Source organism: Notamacropus eugenii, chromosome 1 (assembly GCF_028372415.1).
Source record: "Notamacropus eugenii isolate mMacEug1 chromosome 1, mMacEug1.pri_v2, whole genome shotgun sequence".
Lineage (NCBI taxonomy): Eukaryota > Metazoa > Chordata > Mammalia > Diprotodontia > Macropodidae > Notamacropus > Notamacropus eugenii.
The window spans coordinates 417,439,663-417,457,998 of record NC_092872.1 but is presented as its reverse complement, the minus strand read 5'-3'; the positions used below and the strand labels follow the sequence as shown (position 1 = coordinate 417,457,998).

At 40.3% G+C, this 18,336-nt stretch overlaps 1 protein-coding gene across 2 annotated transcripts in view; it reads right to left on the bottom strand.

Moving 5' to 3' along the window:
* Positions 1–11,848: 11,848 nt before the first annotated feature.
* Positions 11,849–18,336, bottom strand: part of TOX2 (TOX high mobility group box family member 2) — a 313,476-nt gene continuing 306,988 nt past the window's right edge. For both annotated transcript variants that reach the window (XM_072631269.1, XM_072631268.1), the window contains 2 exons: positions 17,594–17,724; positions 11,849–12,925 (listed from right to left, as the gene is read on the bottom strand). In XM_072631269.1, coding sequence (XP_072487370.1) covers positions 12,889–12,925; positions 17,594–17,724 — 168 coding nt within the window. In that variant the 3' untranslated portion in view covers positions 11,849–12,888. The remainder of the gene's footprint in view (positions 12,926–17,593; positions 17,725–18,336) is intronic.

Below are 18,336 nucleotides of genomic sequence, written 5' to 3'. Positions count from 1 at the left end.
TCATGCAAAACATATTTCCATATTAGTCATATTGTGAAAGAAAATATAGACCCCCCCCAAATCCCAACAAACCACACAAACAAAAAAAAATAAAGAAAGTTTAAAAAAGTATACTGCAATCTTCATTCAGACTCCATCAGTTCTTTCTCTGGAGGTGAATAACCTTTGTATCAGTTCATGTAAGTCTTTCCTGGTTTTTCTGAAATCATCCATATTTGATCATATTCATATACCACAACTTGTTTAGCCATTTCCCAACTGATGGGTATTCCCTCAATTTCCAGTTCTTTGCAACCACAAAAAGAGCTGCTATAAATATTTTTGTACCTGCGAGTCCTGTGTTTGGATCTCTTTGGGATACAGACATAGTGGTAGTATTGCTGGTTCAGAGAGTATGCACAGTTTTATAGTCTTTGGCATAGTTCCAATTGCTCTCCAGAATGGTTGGACCAGCTCATAACTCTACCAACAGTGCATTAGTGTCCCAGTTTTCTCACATCCCCTCTAACATTTATCGTTTTCCTTTTCAGTCATATTAACCAATCTGATAGGTGTGAAGTGGCATGTCACAGTTCTCTTAATTTTGTCTAGCTGTTTTCAGAGCTAATTCTGAGGACCTATACATTTTCATTTCTTTCAAGGTGGTATGATCTAAGAAGAGGTATGTTCACTACTCTTCTGGCCTGTGTTCTAGCCGCAAACTCTCTCTTTTGCCCTGGAACTGGGGCCAGGATCCCAGTTCCCCTGAGGCCACAAGCTCTAGTGTGCTAGTGCTCCTCACCCTGGGACTGTGACCTATATCCACGTATGGGCAATGCAACAGACTCCTGTACACAGTGCTATCAAAGGGACCCCTGTAATCTCCTTCTGACTAGTTGTCCAACACCTTTACTGTCTGTAGACTGAGAGCTTTGGAAGCCACTGCTACAAATTCTGTTGCCTCCAAGTCCTGCTGCTATGTGAGTTTCACTAGACTGAGTTCCACTCCCAACTTGGTGTGACAGATCTTTTCTGCTAACATTTTAGGTTGTCTTGGCTAGAAAATTGTTTCACTCCATCCTTTTGCAGATTATGCTGCTCCAGGATTCATTTTGAGGCTTTATTTTAAAGTTGTTAGGAGGGAAATTTGAGACGGCTCAGGAGAATCCCTGCCTTTTTTCTGCCGTCTTTGCTCTGGCCCCCTCACCCATTATCTTTCTCTTGTTTTTAATAGGAATGGGTGTTGTATTTTGTCAAAAGCTTTTTCTGAGTCTGTTGAAATAATCATGATTTTTGGGTTTTTTTTGCTACTGATATGGTCAATTATGCTGATAGTTTTCCTAATATTGAACCAGCTCTGAATTTCTGGTATAAATCTCACCTGACAATAATGTGGGATCTTTTGATATATTGTTGTAAATTCTTTGCTGGTATTTTATTTAATTTTTTTGTATCAATATTCATTAGGGAAATTGGTCTGTAACTTTCTTTCTCTGCTTTATTTGTGTTCATAGAAGGATTTTGGTAGGACTCTTTTACCTATTGTTTCGAACAGTTTACATAGTAATGAAATTAATTGTTCTTTAAATACGTACTAGAATTTATATTTAAATCCATCTGATCCTGGGGCATTTTTTTGGAGATTGTTCAAACTTTTTTCTAAGATGGGATTATTTAAATATTCTATTTCTCTTTTTGTTAAATCAAGGCAATATATATTACATATATACATATATACACACATATTTAAACATATTTATCCATCTTATTTAGATTATCAATTTTATTGCCATATATTTGGGTAAAGTGACTTCTAATATTTGCATTTATTTCATCTTCATTGATTGTGCATTCATCTTTTTCATTTTTGATACTAATAACTTGATTTTCTTCCTTTTTTTAAAAAAAATCAAATTAGTCTCTCGTTTATCCATTTTTTTGTGTTTTTTTCTCCCTAAAATCATTTCTTAATTTTATTCATTAGTTCAATGGTTTGTTTTTTCCTTTCAACTTTACTAATCTCTCCTTTGAGTTTCAGGATTTCTATTTTGTTGTTTAGTTGGGAGTTTTTAATTTGTTGGTTTTCTAGTTTTTCAGTTGCATGTCCAATTCATTGGTGTTCTCTTTCTTTCTTTTATTGATATAAACATTTAGAGATAAAGATTTTCCCCTAAGTACTGCTTTGGCTACATTCTACAAATTCTGGTATGTTGTCTCATTGCTATCATTATCTTTAATGAAATCATTGATTTTTTTCTATGACTCACCCATTCTTTAGGATTAGGTTATTTATTTTCTAATTAATTTTAACTCTGTGCTTCAAAGGCCTTTTATTGAATGTAATTTTTATTGTATTAGAAGAAAGGTGTATTTAATATTTCTTCTTTTCTTCATTTGTTTGTGAGGTTTTTGTGCCCTAATACATGATCATTTTTTTTGTACAGATGTCACACATGACTTAGAAATAGGTATACTCCTTTATACCCATTCAATATTTTCCAAAGGTTTATCATATATAAATTCTAAAATTCTATTCATCTCTTTAAATTCTTTCCTTGTTTATTTTATCATTATCTAGGTCTAAGAGAGGATAAATTGAGGTCTTCTACTATTATAGTTTTACTTTCTTAACTTTTCCTTCACAAATTTGAATGCTACGACATTTGGTGCATATGTATTCAGTATTGATATTAATTCATCGCTTACAGTGCCTTTTAGCAAAATGCAGTTTTCCTAATTATCTCTTTTTAATTAAGCCTATTTTTGCTTTTGCTTTGTCTCAGATCATGATTGCTACCCTTGCCTTCTTTACTTCAGCTGAGGCATAATAGATTTTGCTCCAGTTGCTGATGTTAACTTACTGTGTATCTCTCTGTTTTAAGTATATTTCTTATAAACAACATATTGTTGGATTCTGGTTTCTAATCCACTTTGCTACACTCTTCCATTTTATGGGTGAATCCATATTCACAGTTATGATTATTAACTATGTATTTCCTTCTATCATATTCACTTATACTTATCCTTCTATTTATTACCCTGCCCCTTCTCCAAGAATCTGTTTTGTTTTTGACCACTGCCTCCTTTAATTTGTCTTCTCTCTTATTCCCCACTCCTGGCCCAGTCCTTTTCCTTAGTCCCTTTCCCTTCTACTTCCTTCTTGGGTATAAGAAATTTCTGTATCCAACTGGGTGTGTATGCAAATTCTTCCTTCCTTGAACCACTTCAGATGAGAGTGAGGTTAAAGTGTTGCTTTCTCCCCAACTCCTCATTCTCCCCTGCATTGTATAAACTTCTTCAGGCTCCTCATTTATATAAAGTAATTGTCCATATTCTTCCTTTCCCTTCTTCCTTCTCCTAGTATGTCCCTCTTTCTCACTCTTTCAATCTTCTTTTGAGATAATTCCAACATAATAGACTCACACCCATGACCTCTAAGTAGACCCCCTCTAAGAGCCCTGGTGATAAAGTTCTTAGGGGTTACCTGTATCATTATCCTATATAGTAATTTAAATAATTTAACTTGTTTAATCTCTTCTAATTAGTCTTATGTTTGCCTTTTTATGCTTCTCTTGAGTCTTGTGTTTTAATGTAAACTTTTCTATTCAATTCTGGTCTTCTAATCAGGAATACTTGAAAATACTCTTTTTCATTAAATATTTTCCCTCTGCAGGATTATACTCAGTTTTGTTCAGTAGGCTATTCTTGACAATTTTGATAATCCTAGCTCCTTTGCCTTTTGGAAAATCACATTCTAAGCCCCCTACTTCTATATAGTAGTAGCTGCTAAAACTGACATCATCCTGACTGTGGCTCCATGGTATTTGAAGTATTTCTTTCTGGCTGCTTGCAGTATTTTCTCCCTGACCTAGGGGCTCTGAATTTTGGCTATAATATTCCTAGGAGTCTGCATTTTGGGATTTCCTTCAGAAGGTGACTGGTAGATTTTTGCCTTCTAGTTCCAAGATATGTGGGAAGTTTTCTTTTATAATTTCTTGAAACAGGATTTCTAGGCTTTTTGTGGTTGTTCATGGCTTTCAGATAGTCCAATAATTTTAAAATGATCTCTCCTTGACATTGTTTTTCCTATAAGGTATTTCACATTGTCTTCAGATTTTTGACTTTGTCAAACTTATAAGAATGTGAGTCATTCCCCAACTGATAAATGGTCGAAGGATATGAACAAGCAGTTTTTTTGTGAATAAATTGAAACTATGTATAGTCATATAAAAGTGCTCTAAATCATTATTAATTCAGAGAAAAGCAAATTAAAACGTCTTTGAGATATCATCTTATACCTATCAGATTGGCTAAAATGATAAATGTCCTTCAATTAGGGAATAGCTAAACAAGTTGTGGTATTATATGATTGTAATGGAACACTAGTGTGCTACAAGAAATAATAAGCTGATTGATTTTTAGAAAAACACAGAAAAACTTGTATGAAATAATGAAAAGTGAAATGAGAAATAAAACTTTTATCTGAAAGACTGTCTGTAAAAAAATTTCCCCCCATTTTTCTGCTTTCCTTGTAATTCTGGCTACATGGGTTTTATTTGTAGAAAACCTTTTAAATTTAATATAATTGAAATTATCCATTTTATACCTCACAATGTTCTCTATCTCTTATTTTTTTATAAGTTTTTCTCCTATGCTTAAATCTGTTTCATGTTCTTCTAATTTTCTTTTGATATTAACTAGCTTTTCATAATTTTCTTGCAAAACTCATTTTTTCTTCTTCAAATTTTCACCTACTCCTCTTATTTGAGTTTTAATTTTTTTTTTGTTCTTTAAAAACAAATATCTTTCTTAAACTTTTCTGGGAATTCTTGTTGGGCTTGTGTCCAATCTGCATTTTTTTTTTGGGGTGATTTTTGTTTGTAGATGTTTTCAAACCATTGTCTTCTCCTGTGTTTGTGTCTTAAGAATTCCCTGCTACCATGGTAGCTTTTTATAGTTAGGTTCTTTCTTTGTTGTTTGTTCATTCTTTCTGGTTTATTTCTTGACTTTAGACTTTATATTAAAGTTGAGATTTGCTCACCTCTAGGGGTAGACTACTGGCCTAAGCTTGTCTTTTATGTCCTTCTGCTGCTGTCAGCATGGGAGCCTGTACATTTTTGGGGCTTCCAAAGCAGCACGCTTTGGAGAGAGGTCTGGTCACTACACTTCTGTTCTGTGCTATACTCCTTATTCAGGTAGGGTTCCTACTCCCTTATGACTGTGACAATCCTTGAATTACCTGCTAGAACTGAGTAATGGGTAACTGAGCTGTTAGATGGCACTTTTTCTTGTTCTCTTTGCTAGTACAGGGATGTCTTGGAATCTCTTTCTGCCCAGGTTTTCATTCCCTTTACTGTCCCTCAGTGCTGAGCTGTTCTCTGTCACTGCTGCCACCCTTAGTGGTGCTTCTACTGTTGTACTCCTGGCCAAATCTCACCCCAGTGTCGGTAGACCTCTCTGAAGTCTTTTTAAGTTGCCCTGGGCTGCAAAAATAATTCATTGTGACTTTTTCTTGTTTTTCCTTCTTAGAATTTGGTTTGGTGTGTTTTTAATGTAGTTTTTAAGGTAGGTTTTAGGAGACCTGAAGTGAAGTTGCTAACTTCTCACTGCCATTTTGACTACCCCATGCCACACCTTCCTTTCTCCCATAGTCAGAGCCTGTCATTCTCCAGTTCTCTCTTCCTGGATAATGGTTGTATTAGAGGTTTGCTCCAGATTACTTGATTCAGTAACTGTCTCCCATGTCAAAGATTAATTAAGAAAGTTATATTCATGGTCCATGGAAGAACAAGAAAAACCTAAACTCTAGTTCCTAAGGAAGTTTGTGCTTAACCTTTGGGGGATTTCTCACTTCTTTGGTTCATTGCCCCAACTCTTATTATCTGAGAATTTTTGGTCTGTTTCTGCCCACCACATTTATAGATTCCTCCTGCAAATACCTTGTTCACAAAGTTCAAAGAAGGAACAAGTTTATTTATAAATCAATGGAAACAAAAAATAGCCACAGAGAAAATGGTACCCTTTAGTAAACAGCCCTTCCCAGATATCCTTATAACTGCAGTCCTTTACAGCATAAATTCGTAGAGATTCCATTGCTTCTCTTAAGTATGTGCTATCTAAGGAGCCTGTTGTGGTCTCTCAAGCCTTGTCACATCAGCTTCATTTCTGTATCTCTCCTCAGTTCCCAGCAGATGGTGCCTGGATGTTTTCCTGTATAGCTACCAGCCCCTGAAACTCCACCTGAGGTCCTGGGTGAAGACCTCTTCTTGTCTTCTCCTACAGTTCTCAGTATCTCAGTCAGGTCACCCTACCTTCCCTCAGAGATGGGAGGATGCTACTAGAGCTCCTCCATTTGGTCTAGAGTCTCAGGGTCTGTAAGGTCCAAAAGGATCTTATAATGGATTTTTTCCTCTTGTGCTTAAAACTTCTGTCAACCTCTCACTTCTGGGAAATGAGCCCAGCCTTGGCAGCACCTTGCTCTCCCACTATTTGAACCCCAGGACTCACAAGTCCCTCCCATGCAATTGCACCTGTTCCTTCCTCCTCCCAATCTCTCTCCTACCTTCCACCTTGCAGGAAAGGCTCACACAGTTCCAAATGCCTTCCCTTGATAGTTGGAGTAGAGGAGATGGGGACAGAAACATTTCATTATTCTCACATTCCATGACATGTGCTCACCCTTCCAGACTTTGGGGCTGCATGGATAGGAGGCTCCAGGGCTGAAAGACTGTCAGTCTTCAAAGATTCAGGACTATGATGCTTCAGGTCTTATAGACTGGGAGGCTGGAAAACCAGGAATCATGTATACAGGGCTGAGTATTTGAGGAATAAGGCTGAGCAGTTTAGCCCCATTCTGGCCACAGACTAGTTTTCTTCCTTTCTTCCTCCCTTCCTCTTTCTTCCTTCCTTTCCTTCCTTTCTTTTTATATTTTTAATTAACAATAATTCTTTTTCTTTCCCTCCTATCTCCTCCCATTGGAAAAGAAAAAAAAAACCAAACCAAAACCCTTGTAACAAATCTGTCCAGTCAAGCAAAAACAAATCCCGACATTGTCCACGTCCAAGAAATACGTCTTACTCTGTAATCTGACTCGATCATCTCCCTGTGAAGAGGTAAGTAGCATGTTTCACCTTGGGTCTCAGAATTTTTAAGTCTTTCAGAATTATTTGGGCACAGGCTGATTTTCCCTCTGGAATCCCAGTGATGGGTTTTATCTGAGTATTCTGTTTCATGTGAATGATTGCATGTTTGGGAGAGAGTCTGAAGGCCCTGACACCAGGAATTCATTTGCTTGACAGGAGAGATGAGCATTGTCTGAGACAGCTTCAGAAGGGAATTTTATTACTTTCTCAGATTTCATTTAAAAACTGATTTGAGCTTGATGTGGCCTAGTTGGGGCCTTTGATGGCAGCAGGTTCCAGGGATGGAGCGGCCCTGGGTCTCCTCTTTGGTCGGAGCTCTGTGAGCCTCTGGCAGGTCCAGGCCACAGTTCCCTGGAGCTTTTGGAGTCAAAGTAGCCTGACTGCTTGTGCTGGGGATTTTAGTGAGTGAATTCTTGCTCAGGCAGGGGTGGGACCACAGATCCTGCCCCTGAGGCAGGAAACTCTCTGCTTTTCAGGAATCAGAGTACAATGGCTCATTATTGCTGCTCAGCTTGGCGGCTCTTCATTGTCTGTGGCCTGCAGAGGGTCACCTTCTCTTGCTGTTAACATGTGCTCAAGCCACCTGTCGTAGGCATAATCACAAGTCCTTCACTCCCTGTGTGAAATGGGACCAGGACAAACTATATTTGGGTCAGAGGTTCCAAGAGACCAAGACTTTAGATGATATGCTTTGTATAGGAAGGAACCGAGAGGTGGGTCGTGCTGGTACTGGGAATTCCCTCTCCCAATACAGAGCAGCCATTCCTCTGCAATGCCTGGAGCACTGAGAAATTAAGTAACTTGACTAAGTCATACAACAAATATTGGTTAGAGGCAGGACTTGAACTAGGTCTTCCTGGAGTCTGCCTTTGTCTAGAAGGCAAATTTTATTGAGAGATTCTATTGGTGCTGGTAGCTGTGGTATAGTAGAAAGAAACTTGGCTTTGGAATTATACCATCTGATTTAGAATCTCAGACTGCCCACTTACGAGCCATGTGACCTTGGGCTAGTCACCTAACCTCTGAGTTTTCATATCTATAAAAAGAGAGAATTGGAATTTGTGATGTCTAACGCCCCTGCTTGCTCCATGATCCTGTGACTACTTCCCAGTAAGGTACAGATCCTTTTCTCCCTGAGGAAACTGAGGGGATTAGGACAGCAAGTGGTTAATTGTGGGGATTGAGTGAACCACACTGACTCCACCTTGTCACTCAGTTCTGGAGCTAGATCAGTTCCCTTTCTATTCAATTATGGATCTAGTCCAAATTCTGTCTTGTGAGAAACTTTATTTGATTGTGGAAATTGGGAGAAAACCTTGTTGCCTTGTTTAAACCTAGTCCTGCATGACTGGGAACTGGACCACTAGTGGCCGCTTTTTAGAGACCTTTAACCAAGGACCTAGGTTATGCTCACCAGAGACTCAGTCAGATCCCAAGATTAATGCAAGGAGTTTTCTCACAGTTGTACATCTCAAGCAACCCATATGTCGCATCTGAAAACTGTCCCTATACTGGTCAGTCAGGTATTGTTTCCATGTTCCTTGGTTTATAGACACTTGGCGGAAGTGGGATGCTTCCTTTTTTGATCCAGAGAATTACACCTGCTCCTTTTCCCCCTCCCAACTTGAAAAGTCCCTAATCTTTCATCCAATTATAAATCAGATTACCTAATGCTGTTGTATTGTTTTTAATTAATTGGTCTTATTTGATTGTTTTTAGTGTATAAAAGTCCATCTCCTGTATTCAAGGTCCATGCCTAAGCTAAGGAGGTCCCACTTTGTTAGGCAATTGATATGCATTACCTTTTTAGGGGTGGGGGAGGCAATTGGGGTTGAGTGACTTGCCCAGGGTTACAACAGCTAGTAAGTGTCTGAGGCTGGATTTGATCTCAGATCCTCCTGATTCTAGAACCCATGCTCTAGCTACTGTGTCACCTAGTAGACCCAGGATACATTGCCTAGTAAATCGATAGGCTCAGAAGATCCAGCCTTTGTTTTCCTCAGTCTTTCACTTGCTTCCCTCATATCAGGGAAGTCTTCATTCTTATTTTCATTCCTCTATCCTTCTAAACCTAATCAAGTTGAACTGTCCAGAAATAATAGTGGCTCTTGTCTACTCCTTTCAGCTCTTAATCTGGGACACTGATGCAGTGGAAAGATTCTTGGACTGGGAGTCAGGAGATGCGTTCTGGCCCTAGTTCTGCCACTGACTCACTTTGTGACCTTGGGTAAGTTACTTCCCCTCTCTTGGCCTCAATTTTCTCTTCTGCAAAATGAGGAGACTGGACAACGATAATGGAGAGTAGACAGCACTACTCAACTCTAGCTTTGCTTCAATTCTTTCTCACAACGAGAATTTTTGTCCTGGCTGTTAATGGGGACTGAAATCAAAGATAAGTGAGGAGATAGTAAGAGAAAATTTCATTAAGTTAAGACAGCAACTCATTTAAAGAAATGAGTTCTGAGTTCATAATGGGGGAAAGCCTGAGCAAGTTGTAGTAAAAGATTGTGATAGAATACTATTGTGCTATAAGAATTGACTGAAGGGATGGGTTCAGAAAAACCTAGGAAGACTTAGAGAAAACTTAATAAAAACTGGGGCAAACTGATGTAAAGTGAAATGAGCAGAACCAGGAGAACATTGTACACAATAATAATACTGTATGATGATCAGTTGTGAATGATTTAGCTCTTTCAACAATATACTGATCTAAGACAGTTTCAAAGAACTTATGATGAAAATGTTATCTACTTCCAGACAAAGAACTAATGGCGACTGAGTACAGATGGAAGCATATATATATTTTTTACTTTACTTTTCTTGCTTTTCTCCCCCAAGATGGCTAATATGTACGGAAATGTTTTATGATGGTATGTTTTACATTTGGCATATGTTTTATACACCATTCCCTTAGTCATTTCTTATAGTACAGTAATATTCCATCACAATCATATACCACAACTTATTCAGGCATTCCTCAATTTCGAGTTCATTTCTTTAAATGAGTTGCTCTTAACTCAATGAGGTTTTCTCTTATATGACTTCACATGTATAATGGGTGTCACACTGCTTGCCTTTCTGAGGGGGAAGGGGCTGGAGAGAGGGCAAGAATCTGGAACTGAAAACAAAAATTAAGGAAAAAAAATGAAGTAAAGTCGCCAGAATAAATGTCTCCTACAGAGCTGAAGAAGTGGTGGACAGGATTGCTGAACTACTGTTTGAAAAGGAAGGAGAATGGGAGTGATGTAAAACAGGACTGAAGAAGGGTGAATGTCTTGATCCTTTTTTTTCCAAAGGGAAATGAGGTAGGTTCTTTGAACCACTGGCTATGTGAGTTTGACTTGAACTCTTGGCAAAATTCTAGATTATGTTATGAAAGAAAGAGTGAAAATCCAGGAAAAGAGGCAGCAAGCAGAAAGAGCTGGCACTGGCTTCTTCAAGAACAGATCATGGCAGATGGATTTCATTCCCTTTTGGGAAGGGTTATTAGACTGCTAGATCAGAGCAATGTTACCAGTACAGGATATCTGAATTTCAGCAAGGTATTTGACAAAGACTTTTATACTATCCTTGTGAACAACTTAGGAAGATGTTGGCAGAGTGACACATAGTACAGTTAAGTGGATTTGGAACTGTATGGAGGACTGGACTACTATGTCATTATTCTTGAGGTGATTAATAGGACAAGGCCAACTTGACCAAATGTCAAGTGGGATACTCCAGTGGAAGACCTCAGGAATCTGTCCTTGGTCTTGTTTGAATCTTTTTTATAATCAATGACTTGTACATTATATCATTGTATGAAGTCTTAGATGTCATTCTTATCAAACTTGCTGATGCCAAAAAACTGGGCGGAACTGCTAACATATTGGATCCAAATCAAGATTCCAAAAGACCTCAACAGGTTAGAATTAAATCAAATAAGACTGAATTAAGTAAAATACAATCAAATAAAGGTAAATGTAAAGCCCTATATTTGGGTTTACATACTCAACTATACCATTACAAGATGTCTAGGCAATATTGTAGGCCAGTGGTGTGATGGGAATGATAAGGAAGCCAATGGGATCTTTGGCTACTTGGAGAGAGAGTAACGTCCAGACTGAGGGAGGTTATACTCTCGTAGTACTCTGTCCTGGCCAGACTACATCTGAAGTTCTGTGTTTAGCTCAAAGATGAATATTGACAAGTTGGAGGAAAAGCAGTTCAGTTAGGGATCTTGAGATCATTTTATATAAGGATTAGTTGGAGGAGCTGGGGATGGTTAACCTGGAGAACAGAAGACTTATGGAGAAATATGACAGCTTTCTTCAAGTAAATGAAGGGTTTTCATAGGGAAAAGGGGTTAAACTTGTCATATATATGGTTCCCCGTCTCCTGGTCTGAAATGCCCTCTCTCCCTCCCTCTTCTGTCTCACAGAATGATTGATATGGGGTCAGAGGTTGAATCCTAACTCTGTTCATACTACTTCGGTAACCTTGGGCAAATCACTTCTTTCTGAACCACAGTAGTTTCTTTATTTGTAAAAGGATCTCTAAAATCCCTTACAGCTCTAAATCTCTTTTCCCTAACTCCTGGTAAGAGTAACCCCCATCTAGTGTGAGGGCCATAAGTAACTTCTGGGACCTAGGGAATGCTGGGTCATGTGTGGGTTATAGCCATAGTGTAGTCTGGGGTGTACAAATGTGTGGGTGTCTTGCTCACAAGAGAATAACAGACCAGTGGTTTGCATTCTACTTTTCAGAAGTTTTATTATAAAGAAAGTTTGAGCTAAGCATTATGAACCAAAACAAATGTGTCAGGGCCAAGGGAGAACCTTAACAAAGAAAGTCAGAGCAAAACCAAATGGAAATAAACGCCCCTTCTGAGAAACTGTAATTCTGGTGTTTTTTTTCTTCCTTTTCCATAAATAGACAAAATCATCATCAGCAATTTTAAATAGATGGACATATGGCTGAAAAAAAATAACAATGCCAGGCAACATGGCTGGAAACTGTCCATTTCTTGCTGTAGAAATCATAGAAACAGGTTTGGCAGGCTTTTTATACACATCTTCTGTCTATGTATAACTAAAAAAATGTGCTACAGTTAATATAAAATGCTTTTTACTAGAAAGTAAACTACTATTTTTCTTCCACAAAAAAATCTTAAAGATGTCTTCAGCACAGGTCTAACACACTTAGTAATCTACTGACGCAGAGCCAACACACTCATACCCAGGACGGTGGGCGTTTGTAAAACTGGGTTTGCACGTCTACCAGCCCTCTGGCTGGCCACCCGCCCCCTCCCTGTGAGGCATGCCAGTGGGGTGTTTGTGGATTTTGGGAATTACTTTGCAGGATATCCAAGGCCTTTGCATGTACACTATTCACACATACTTCACATCTCCTTGCACGGATTGAGTGCCGTTAGCAAGTCAGAAGGCGCCATTTGCTATAGTGGCCCAGCAGGGGAGCCTGGTGCAGAAACTTGGGGCTGTGTCTAAGAGCAGGTCACTAGGGAAAGAGTTTGGAGCTAAGCTATGCAAATAAACAGAAGAGGGTGTCTTGTTTGTTCTTTGGGGTTGGGGAGGGACCTAGCAAGCTCTCTGCCTTCAGAAGTTGGCTTTGGAGTTGGAAAGGAGGAACTGCTCCCCAGCTGGGCAATGTACAGGTGCCTTGAAACAGCCCTCCCATCTGCTGGGACTTGCTCGATGCTTCCTCCCAGTGTCCAGGCCCACATCCCTGTGTCCTTCCTCTGAGCCTCGGAGGGGAGAAACAGCCAGTTTAGGTGAGGTAGAGAGACTTATCCCTTGGGAGCATGCTGGAGGAGAAAAAAAGAGAAGGCAGTCAGGAGGATAACTCAAAATGAGAAAATCAATATCCCCTGGGGGACCCATGCCAGCCCCCCACACTCAAATCTGACTTTACCCTGACAATAATTCTCCATTTCTGGCTCATATATCACTTCCCTGGATCTTCAACATTCAGTGAGGTAGGCAGGTGGTAGTATCTTCATTTTACAAGTGAGGAAACTGAGGCAGAAGTAAATAACTCAGAGAATTGACAAGCCTATTGTCCTCTGCCCTTATCAGTCCACATGAAGTAGTGAGATTGATTAATTACTGTGCAAATTCTAGGACAGATGTCTTAGCAGGAAGAGTGACAAGCTCGATCATGAGGGGACTGAAAACCACGTCACACAAGTTTAAGGAAATGGAAACATATAGCCACTAGAAGGACATGGGGAGGAGGTTAAATAACTGCTTATTTCAAATATCTGACAGACCATCAGGTGGTGGAAGGATTAGTTTAGTTCTGTTTGGCCCATTTTAGGACAGATCTAGAACCCGTAGAGGGCAATTATAGGAGCCAGATTTCAGCTCTGTACGGGAAGTAATTTGATTTCCTAATGATAAGAGTGGTCTATATAAGAGATGCATTCTCTGGAAAGATGGTGATCTCCTCCCCATCACGCGAAGTGACAACATGCAAGGGAGAGACCAGATGACCTGTAGAAAGGATTCGCATGCTGTATAGGCAGCTGAACAAGATGTCCTATGTGACTCCTCTTAGCTTTGAGAGTTTGTGACACAATGGAGTGATACTGGGGCAAGATAGGGAAGGGAAATGGAAAGGAGAGGAGGTAGGGAGGCCAAGGGGAGATGGACTTTGGGAAACCTGGCTCACCTGGGGATCCCTGCTGCAGGCTACACTGTTCCATCAGATGGGCCCTCATCTGAACTAGCAGTAGCTTGGACACTGGAAAGTGGTTCAGCCTCTTGATCACTGCCATCTCCCTTCTGGAAAACTTTCTTTGCTAACTAATGTTCTAAATTCTATGTTCAAGTTAGTTTTAATATCACTGGTGGGGGTGGGGGAGTGGGGTTTAGGAATTTCAATGCCAGACATTTTATAGTGTAACTATCTTGTGACACAACTCTGTAGGACCATCTCTGCGACCTGGACGCTAAACCCAAAATTTAATGGAATCTTAAATGATACACTCACTATAACAGAGCCCCATGTGTCTTGGAATGATGGTTAGGATCTCTGGGATTAGAGGGTCAAATTTAAAGAAGCCCAATAATTTCATGGATAGGTGTAGATTTAGAAGGAAGAGATTTCATATCCTGGTGAAAGTGCATTCATTTTATAGAAGAAAACAGTGGGGCCCAGAGAAGGGAAAGAACTTGCCCAAGGACACCCACTGAGTCAGTGGCAGGGCCAGGTTGAAGATCCAATTCTCTTGACTCTTGGTTCAGGGCTCCTTTCTTGCCCCCTTTCCTCTTAATCCTGGAGGGCTAGACTTGCCTTATAAAATAAAAAGCAATATCACATCGGCCTTAATGTTTTACATTAAGGGGTTCTTATTATATATGGGGTTCTGTTTACACTTTAGAGTTGAAACGTCTTTGTTGTTGGTTAATTCTTGAGATTAGTTTGGATTTTATAGGATTTTAATGGTTTCATTAGTTCTTGAAGAATGAAATTTAGACTAGTCTCAAAGGTTTGACTCAGTACACAGATTTAGAGCTGAGATTGATTTAGTAGTCATCTAGGTTAGGGATTAGGAAAAGCTCCCTGGAAAGAATCCCCAGTGATCCAACTACCTTTCTTAGAAATCCAGCTGGTGTGGATGTGCAGGCTTAAGAGGGTATTCCCAGGCCTACCTCAGGTCTGATCTGAACCTGAAGCCAGCACAGATATCTGGTTTCATAAAGACACTGCTTCAAGCACAATCTAATGAAGATGTGCTATGACAATGGCAAGGCTCACAGAGTTTGAGTTAGTCAATGTTTTTTAATTGTCAGATTTTCCAGACCAACTTCCAAACAATGGATCTTTTAGGTCAAGACTAAACTTGAACAACTATTTATAATAAAGAACAATGAGCAGATGCATGAGTGGTGTGATCGTTTATCCTCTTCTCCAAGGCTAGTTATTTAAGTAAGGTTACCTGCCTCAAATCTAGGTGGTGCAGTGGATAAAGCACTGGACTTGGAATCAGGAAGATTCATCTTCACAAAGAATCAGATGTGACTGAAAAATGACTGAACCACGAAACCTACCTCAAGTTTAAAGCATTATTGTAGAAAGTGCTGAGATTAGTTTATGAAACTTGTGGAATTGAGGTCATAAAAGGCAATTGCACATTAATTCATGAACATCCCAATCAAGGCTGAACAGCTTTAAGTTTAAACAAATTATTAGCTGTGCCGATTCTTGGGTTCAAATCAATTGCACAAGCACAGAATGTGTGTGGCAGCTGGAACCAGGTGAAAATGATTTGAAGGTTTTTCTTTTGGTTGTGAGCTGCAAACTCAGTATGGGCCAATGGGGTCGTGGAGCATCTAAAAAAACTAATATGAGGGCTTCAAGAGAAGGCTGATGGTCCCTTGGTGGGGATGCTGGAGGAGGTATCTTTGGTCAAAGATGTATTGGATCAGATGGTCAAGGAGGTTCCTTTTACTAATTAAATTTTAGGGCATTAATAGAAACACAGCATCTCTGGAGTACGGGAAAGGATATTTCCACTATCCTCTCGCTGTTCAGATGGCATCTGGATTATTATCGTCAGTGAAATGTAAGTCATATTTGACCCTGACAAAGTGGAGCTCACCTAAAGGGGGCTGACCAGGATGGTCAGACTAGCAGACTAGCCACCTTATCATATAAGAATCCACTCAAGGAGTTGGGAAAGTTTAAACTGGAGAAGAGACTTGAGGAGTGGGGAAACACGAAAGCTATCAAGTAATCAAACCTCTCTTAAGGGGAAGGGGGATGAGGGATGGGGGAATAGATGTTTTGCTTGGGTCTAGAGTAATGGAGAGAAGCTACAAAGTAGCACACTGTTACTCAATATAAGGGAGCATTTCCTGATAATTAGAAAAGTGGAATAGGTTGCCTTGGGAAGTGGAGGGTTCCCCCTCATGGGAGGTCTTCCAGGAGAGTATGGATGACTATTAGCCATCTCATAGGTGAACTTGGAGGAGGCTTCTGGCTCTGAGTTGTGGCAGAAAGAGTTCTGGGTTTGGAGTTGAATACTGACTCTGTCACTTACACCTTGGGCAAGTCATTCTCTCTGGGCCTCAGTCTCCTCATCTGTAAAAAGGGGGTGATGGGTCAGATGGTCTCCAAGGTTCCTTCTCATTTTAAATGCCATGATCCCAGGTGAACATGTTCGGTATACTTCTCAGCCACAGCTTCACTTGGACTTTGCTGACATACATGAAAGGACTGACTGTCCTATGGAGTAGAGGGTTTAAAAAACAGCCACATAACCCACACAGCAGAGACTGATCTGGGTGAGCAGCGGCCACGGGATAAAGAGCTTTTTCCTGTCTTAAGCAGGACACTGCTTGGTCTGTGCCCACTTAGGAAGCGGAGGATAGGCTTCGATCATTGTCTTTTGTCCACACATTTATACCTATCAAGGAGCATTTTATACAAGCTCCTGTTGAGATTGGCCTGCACAGAAGGTACAATTTCATGACTTCATTTACCTTAATTAGCAGAGCAACTAGCTGTCAGCCCCCTCCCCCCGCATCCTCTTTAATATGCACCAATTCAAGCTTTGCTCAAAGGAGATGGAAAGCTGCCCAGCAGACGTGTCTTCCAGGCTAAGACAATATGACTAGCTTTTGAAAAGCAGGAGTCAAAGAAGTCTCTTCCTTGGGGGCTCTCTCTCCTGCCAACTGGAAGAATTTCAGTGGGAACAAGGAAAGCACCTCTCCACATTTACTACACTATTGTGAGGAATATGATCTTCCATCTCAGCACAGTAGAGTGTGTGGAGTGAGAGAGGCTCTGGGAAGACGGCTATGGAACTAGCCTCCTGCCAAAGGACCAAAGGACCAGCTGTGCCCCTGATGTTTTCCTGGACATGAGTTACTCAGTGTTTCCCTCTCAACATGAATGGGATTTTGGAATGTGAATGAATGGCTGGAGGGACATCTTGGATTTAACAAAATCATAGACCATCAAAGCTGGAGGGGACCTTAAAGACTGTAGAATTAAATCCATTATTATTATTAAAAATTGATAATAATGTTACCTCCAAAGTACTTTAGATATACCATCTCATTTGATCCTTTCAACAGCCTGCTAAGTTGGGAGCTATTTTCTTACCCATTTTATAGATTAGAAACCGAGGCTCACGAGAACCTTTTTCAGGATCATTCAATCATTATGTGGCTAGTATCCATGTCCTCCTGATTTCCAAATCCATCATTCTATCTACTACATCATGCTTACACTATTTTTACAGATGAGAAGACTGAGGCACAGAGAGGGGAAAGGACTTGCCCAAGGTCATGTAGGGAGTTGCCAGCAAAGCAGGGATAGAACCTTGGTCTCTTGACTCTCAGTACAGGGCAATGCCCACCATACCATATTTCCTTCTCATTGCACGAGTCGTCTCTAATATTGGCTGAAGATAAAATGAGTTGGGTTCTCCCCTGTCCCTGAGAAGACATACAAAGCCGCTGACCTGCAGTGGTTAATGCCACACTCTCGGCTGGGGTAGTCACTGTCCCAGTCACTATTTCCTGGGGTGTTTGATGTGCCCGGGGAGCAGGAGCCAACGCTGCTTTGGAACTCAGGTGAGATGTGTGAGAAATCCTGCAGAGATGAGGTAGAGAGGGGAAAAAAACCACAGAAACATTATAAACCTAAGCAGGCAGGGAGCAAGGGAAGGTGCCCGGAAGTATGTAAGCAATTTTATATGATGGGGAGGGATAGGGGAAACTGAGGCAGACCTCTGTGAGGTTTGGTAGCTGGATCTGTTTCTTACCCTCTGGCTGGTTATGGGAGGCTCTGCCTCAGGACAACCCTTCAAGCACATTATTATATTGAGAGGTGGAAAAGGCTTCAGGAAGACTTTTAGTTTTTATTTTGCAAAGGAAGAAACTGAAGCCCAGAGATGACGAAGATGACTTGTTCCACACAGGAAGTAAATAACAGAGTTAGGATTCTAACCCCGTTCCTCTGATCCTAAATCCAGGGCTTTTCCCACTCGAAGAGTCAGTTGTCAAGCACTCGTTCAACACCTACTATGTGTCAGGCGCCAGCCTGGCCTCCTCTTAGCTGCTCTTTGGGGTTCAAGGAGGAGGAAGGCCGGCCTAAAATGCTTTCCAAAGAGAATTTCAGTGAAAGAGTCCTGGAGATGTCTGTGGAATACCACATTCCTATCTAGTCACGGGGGATTTCTGGGGTTTCATGTTTTTCTTTAAG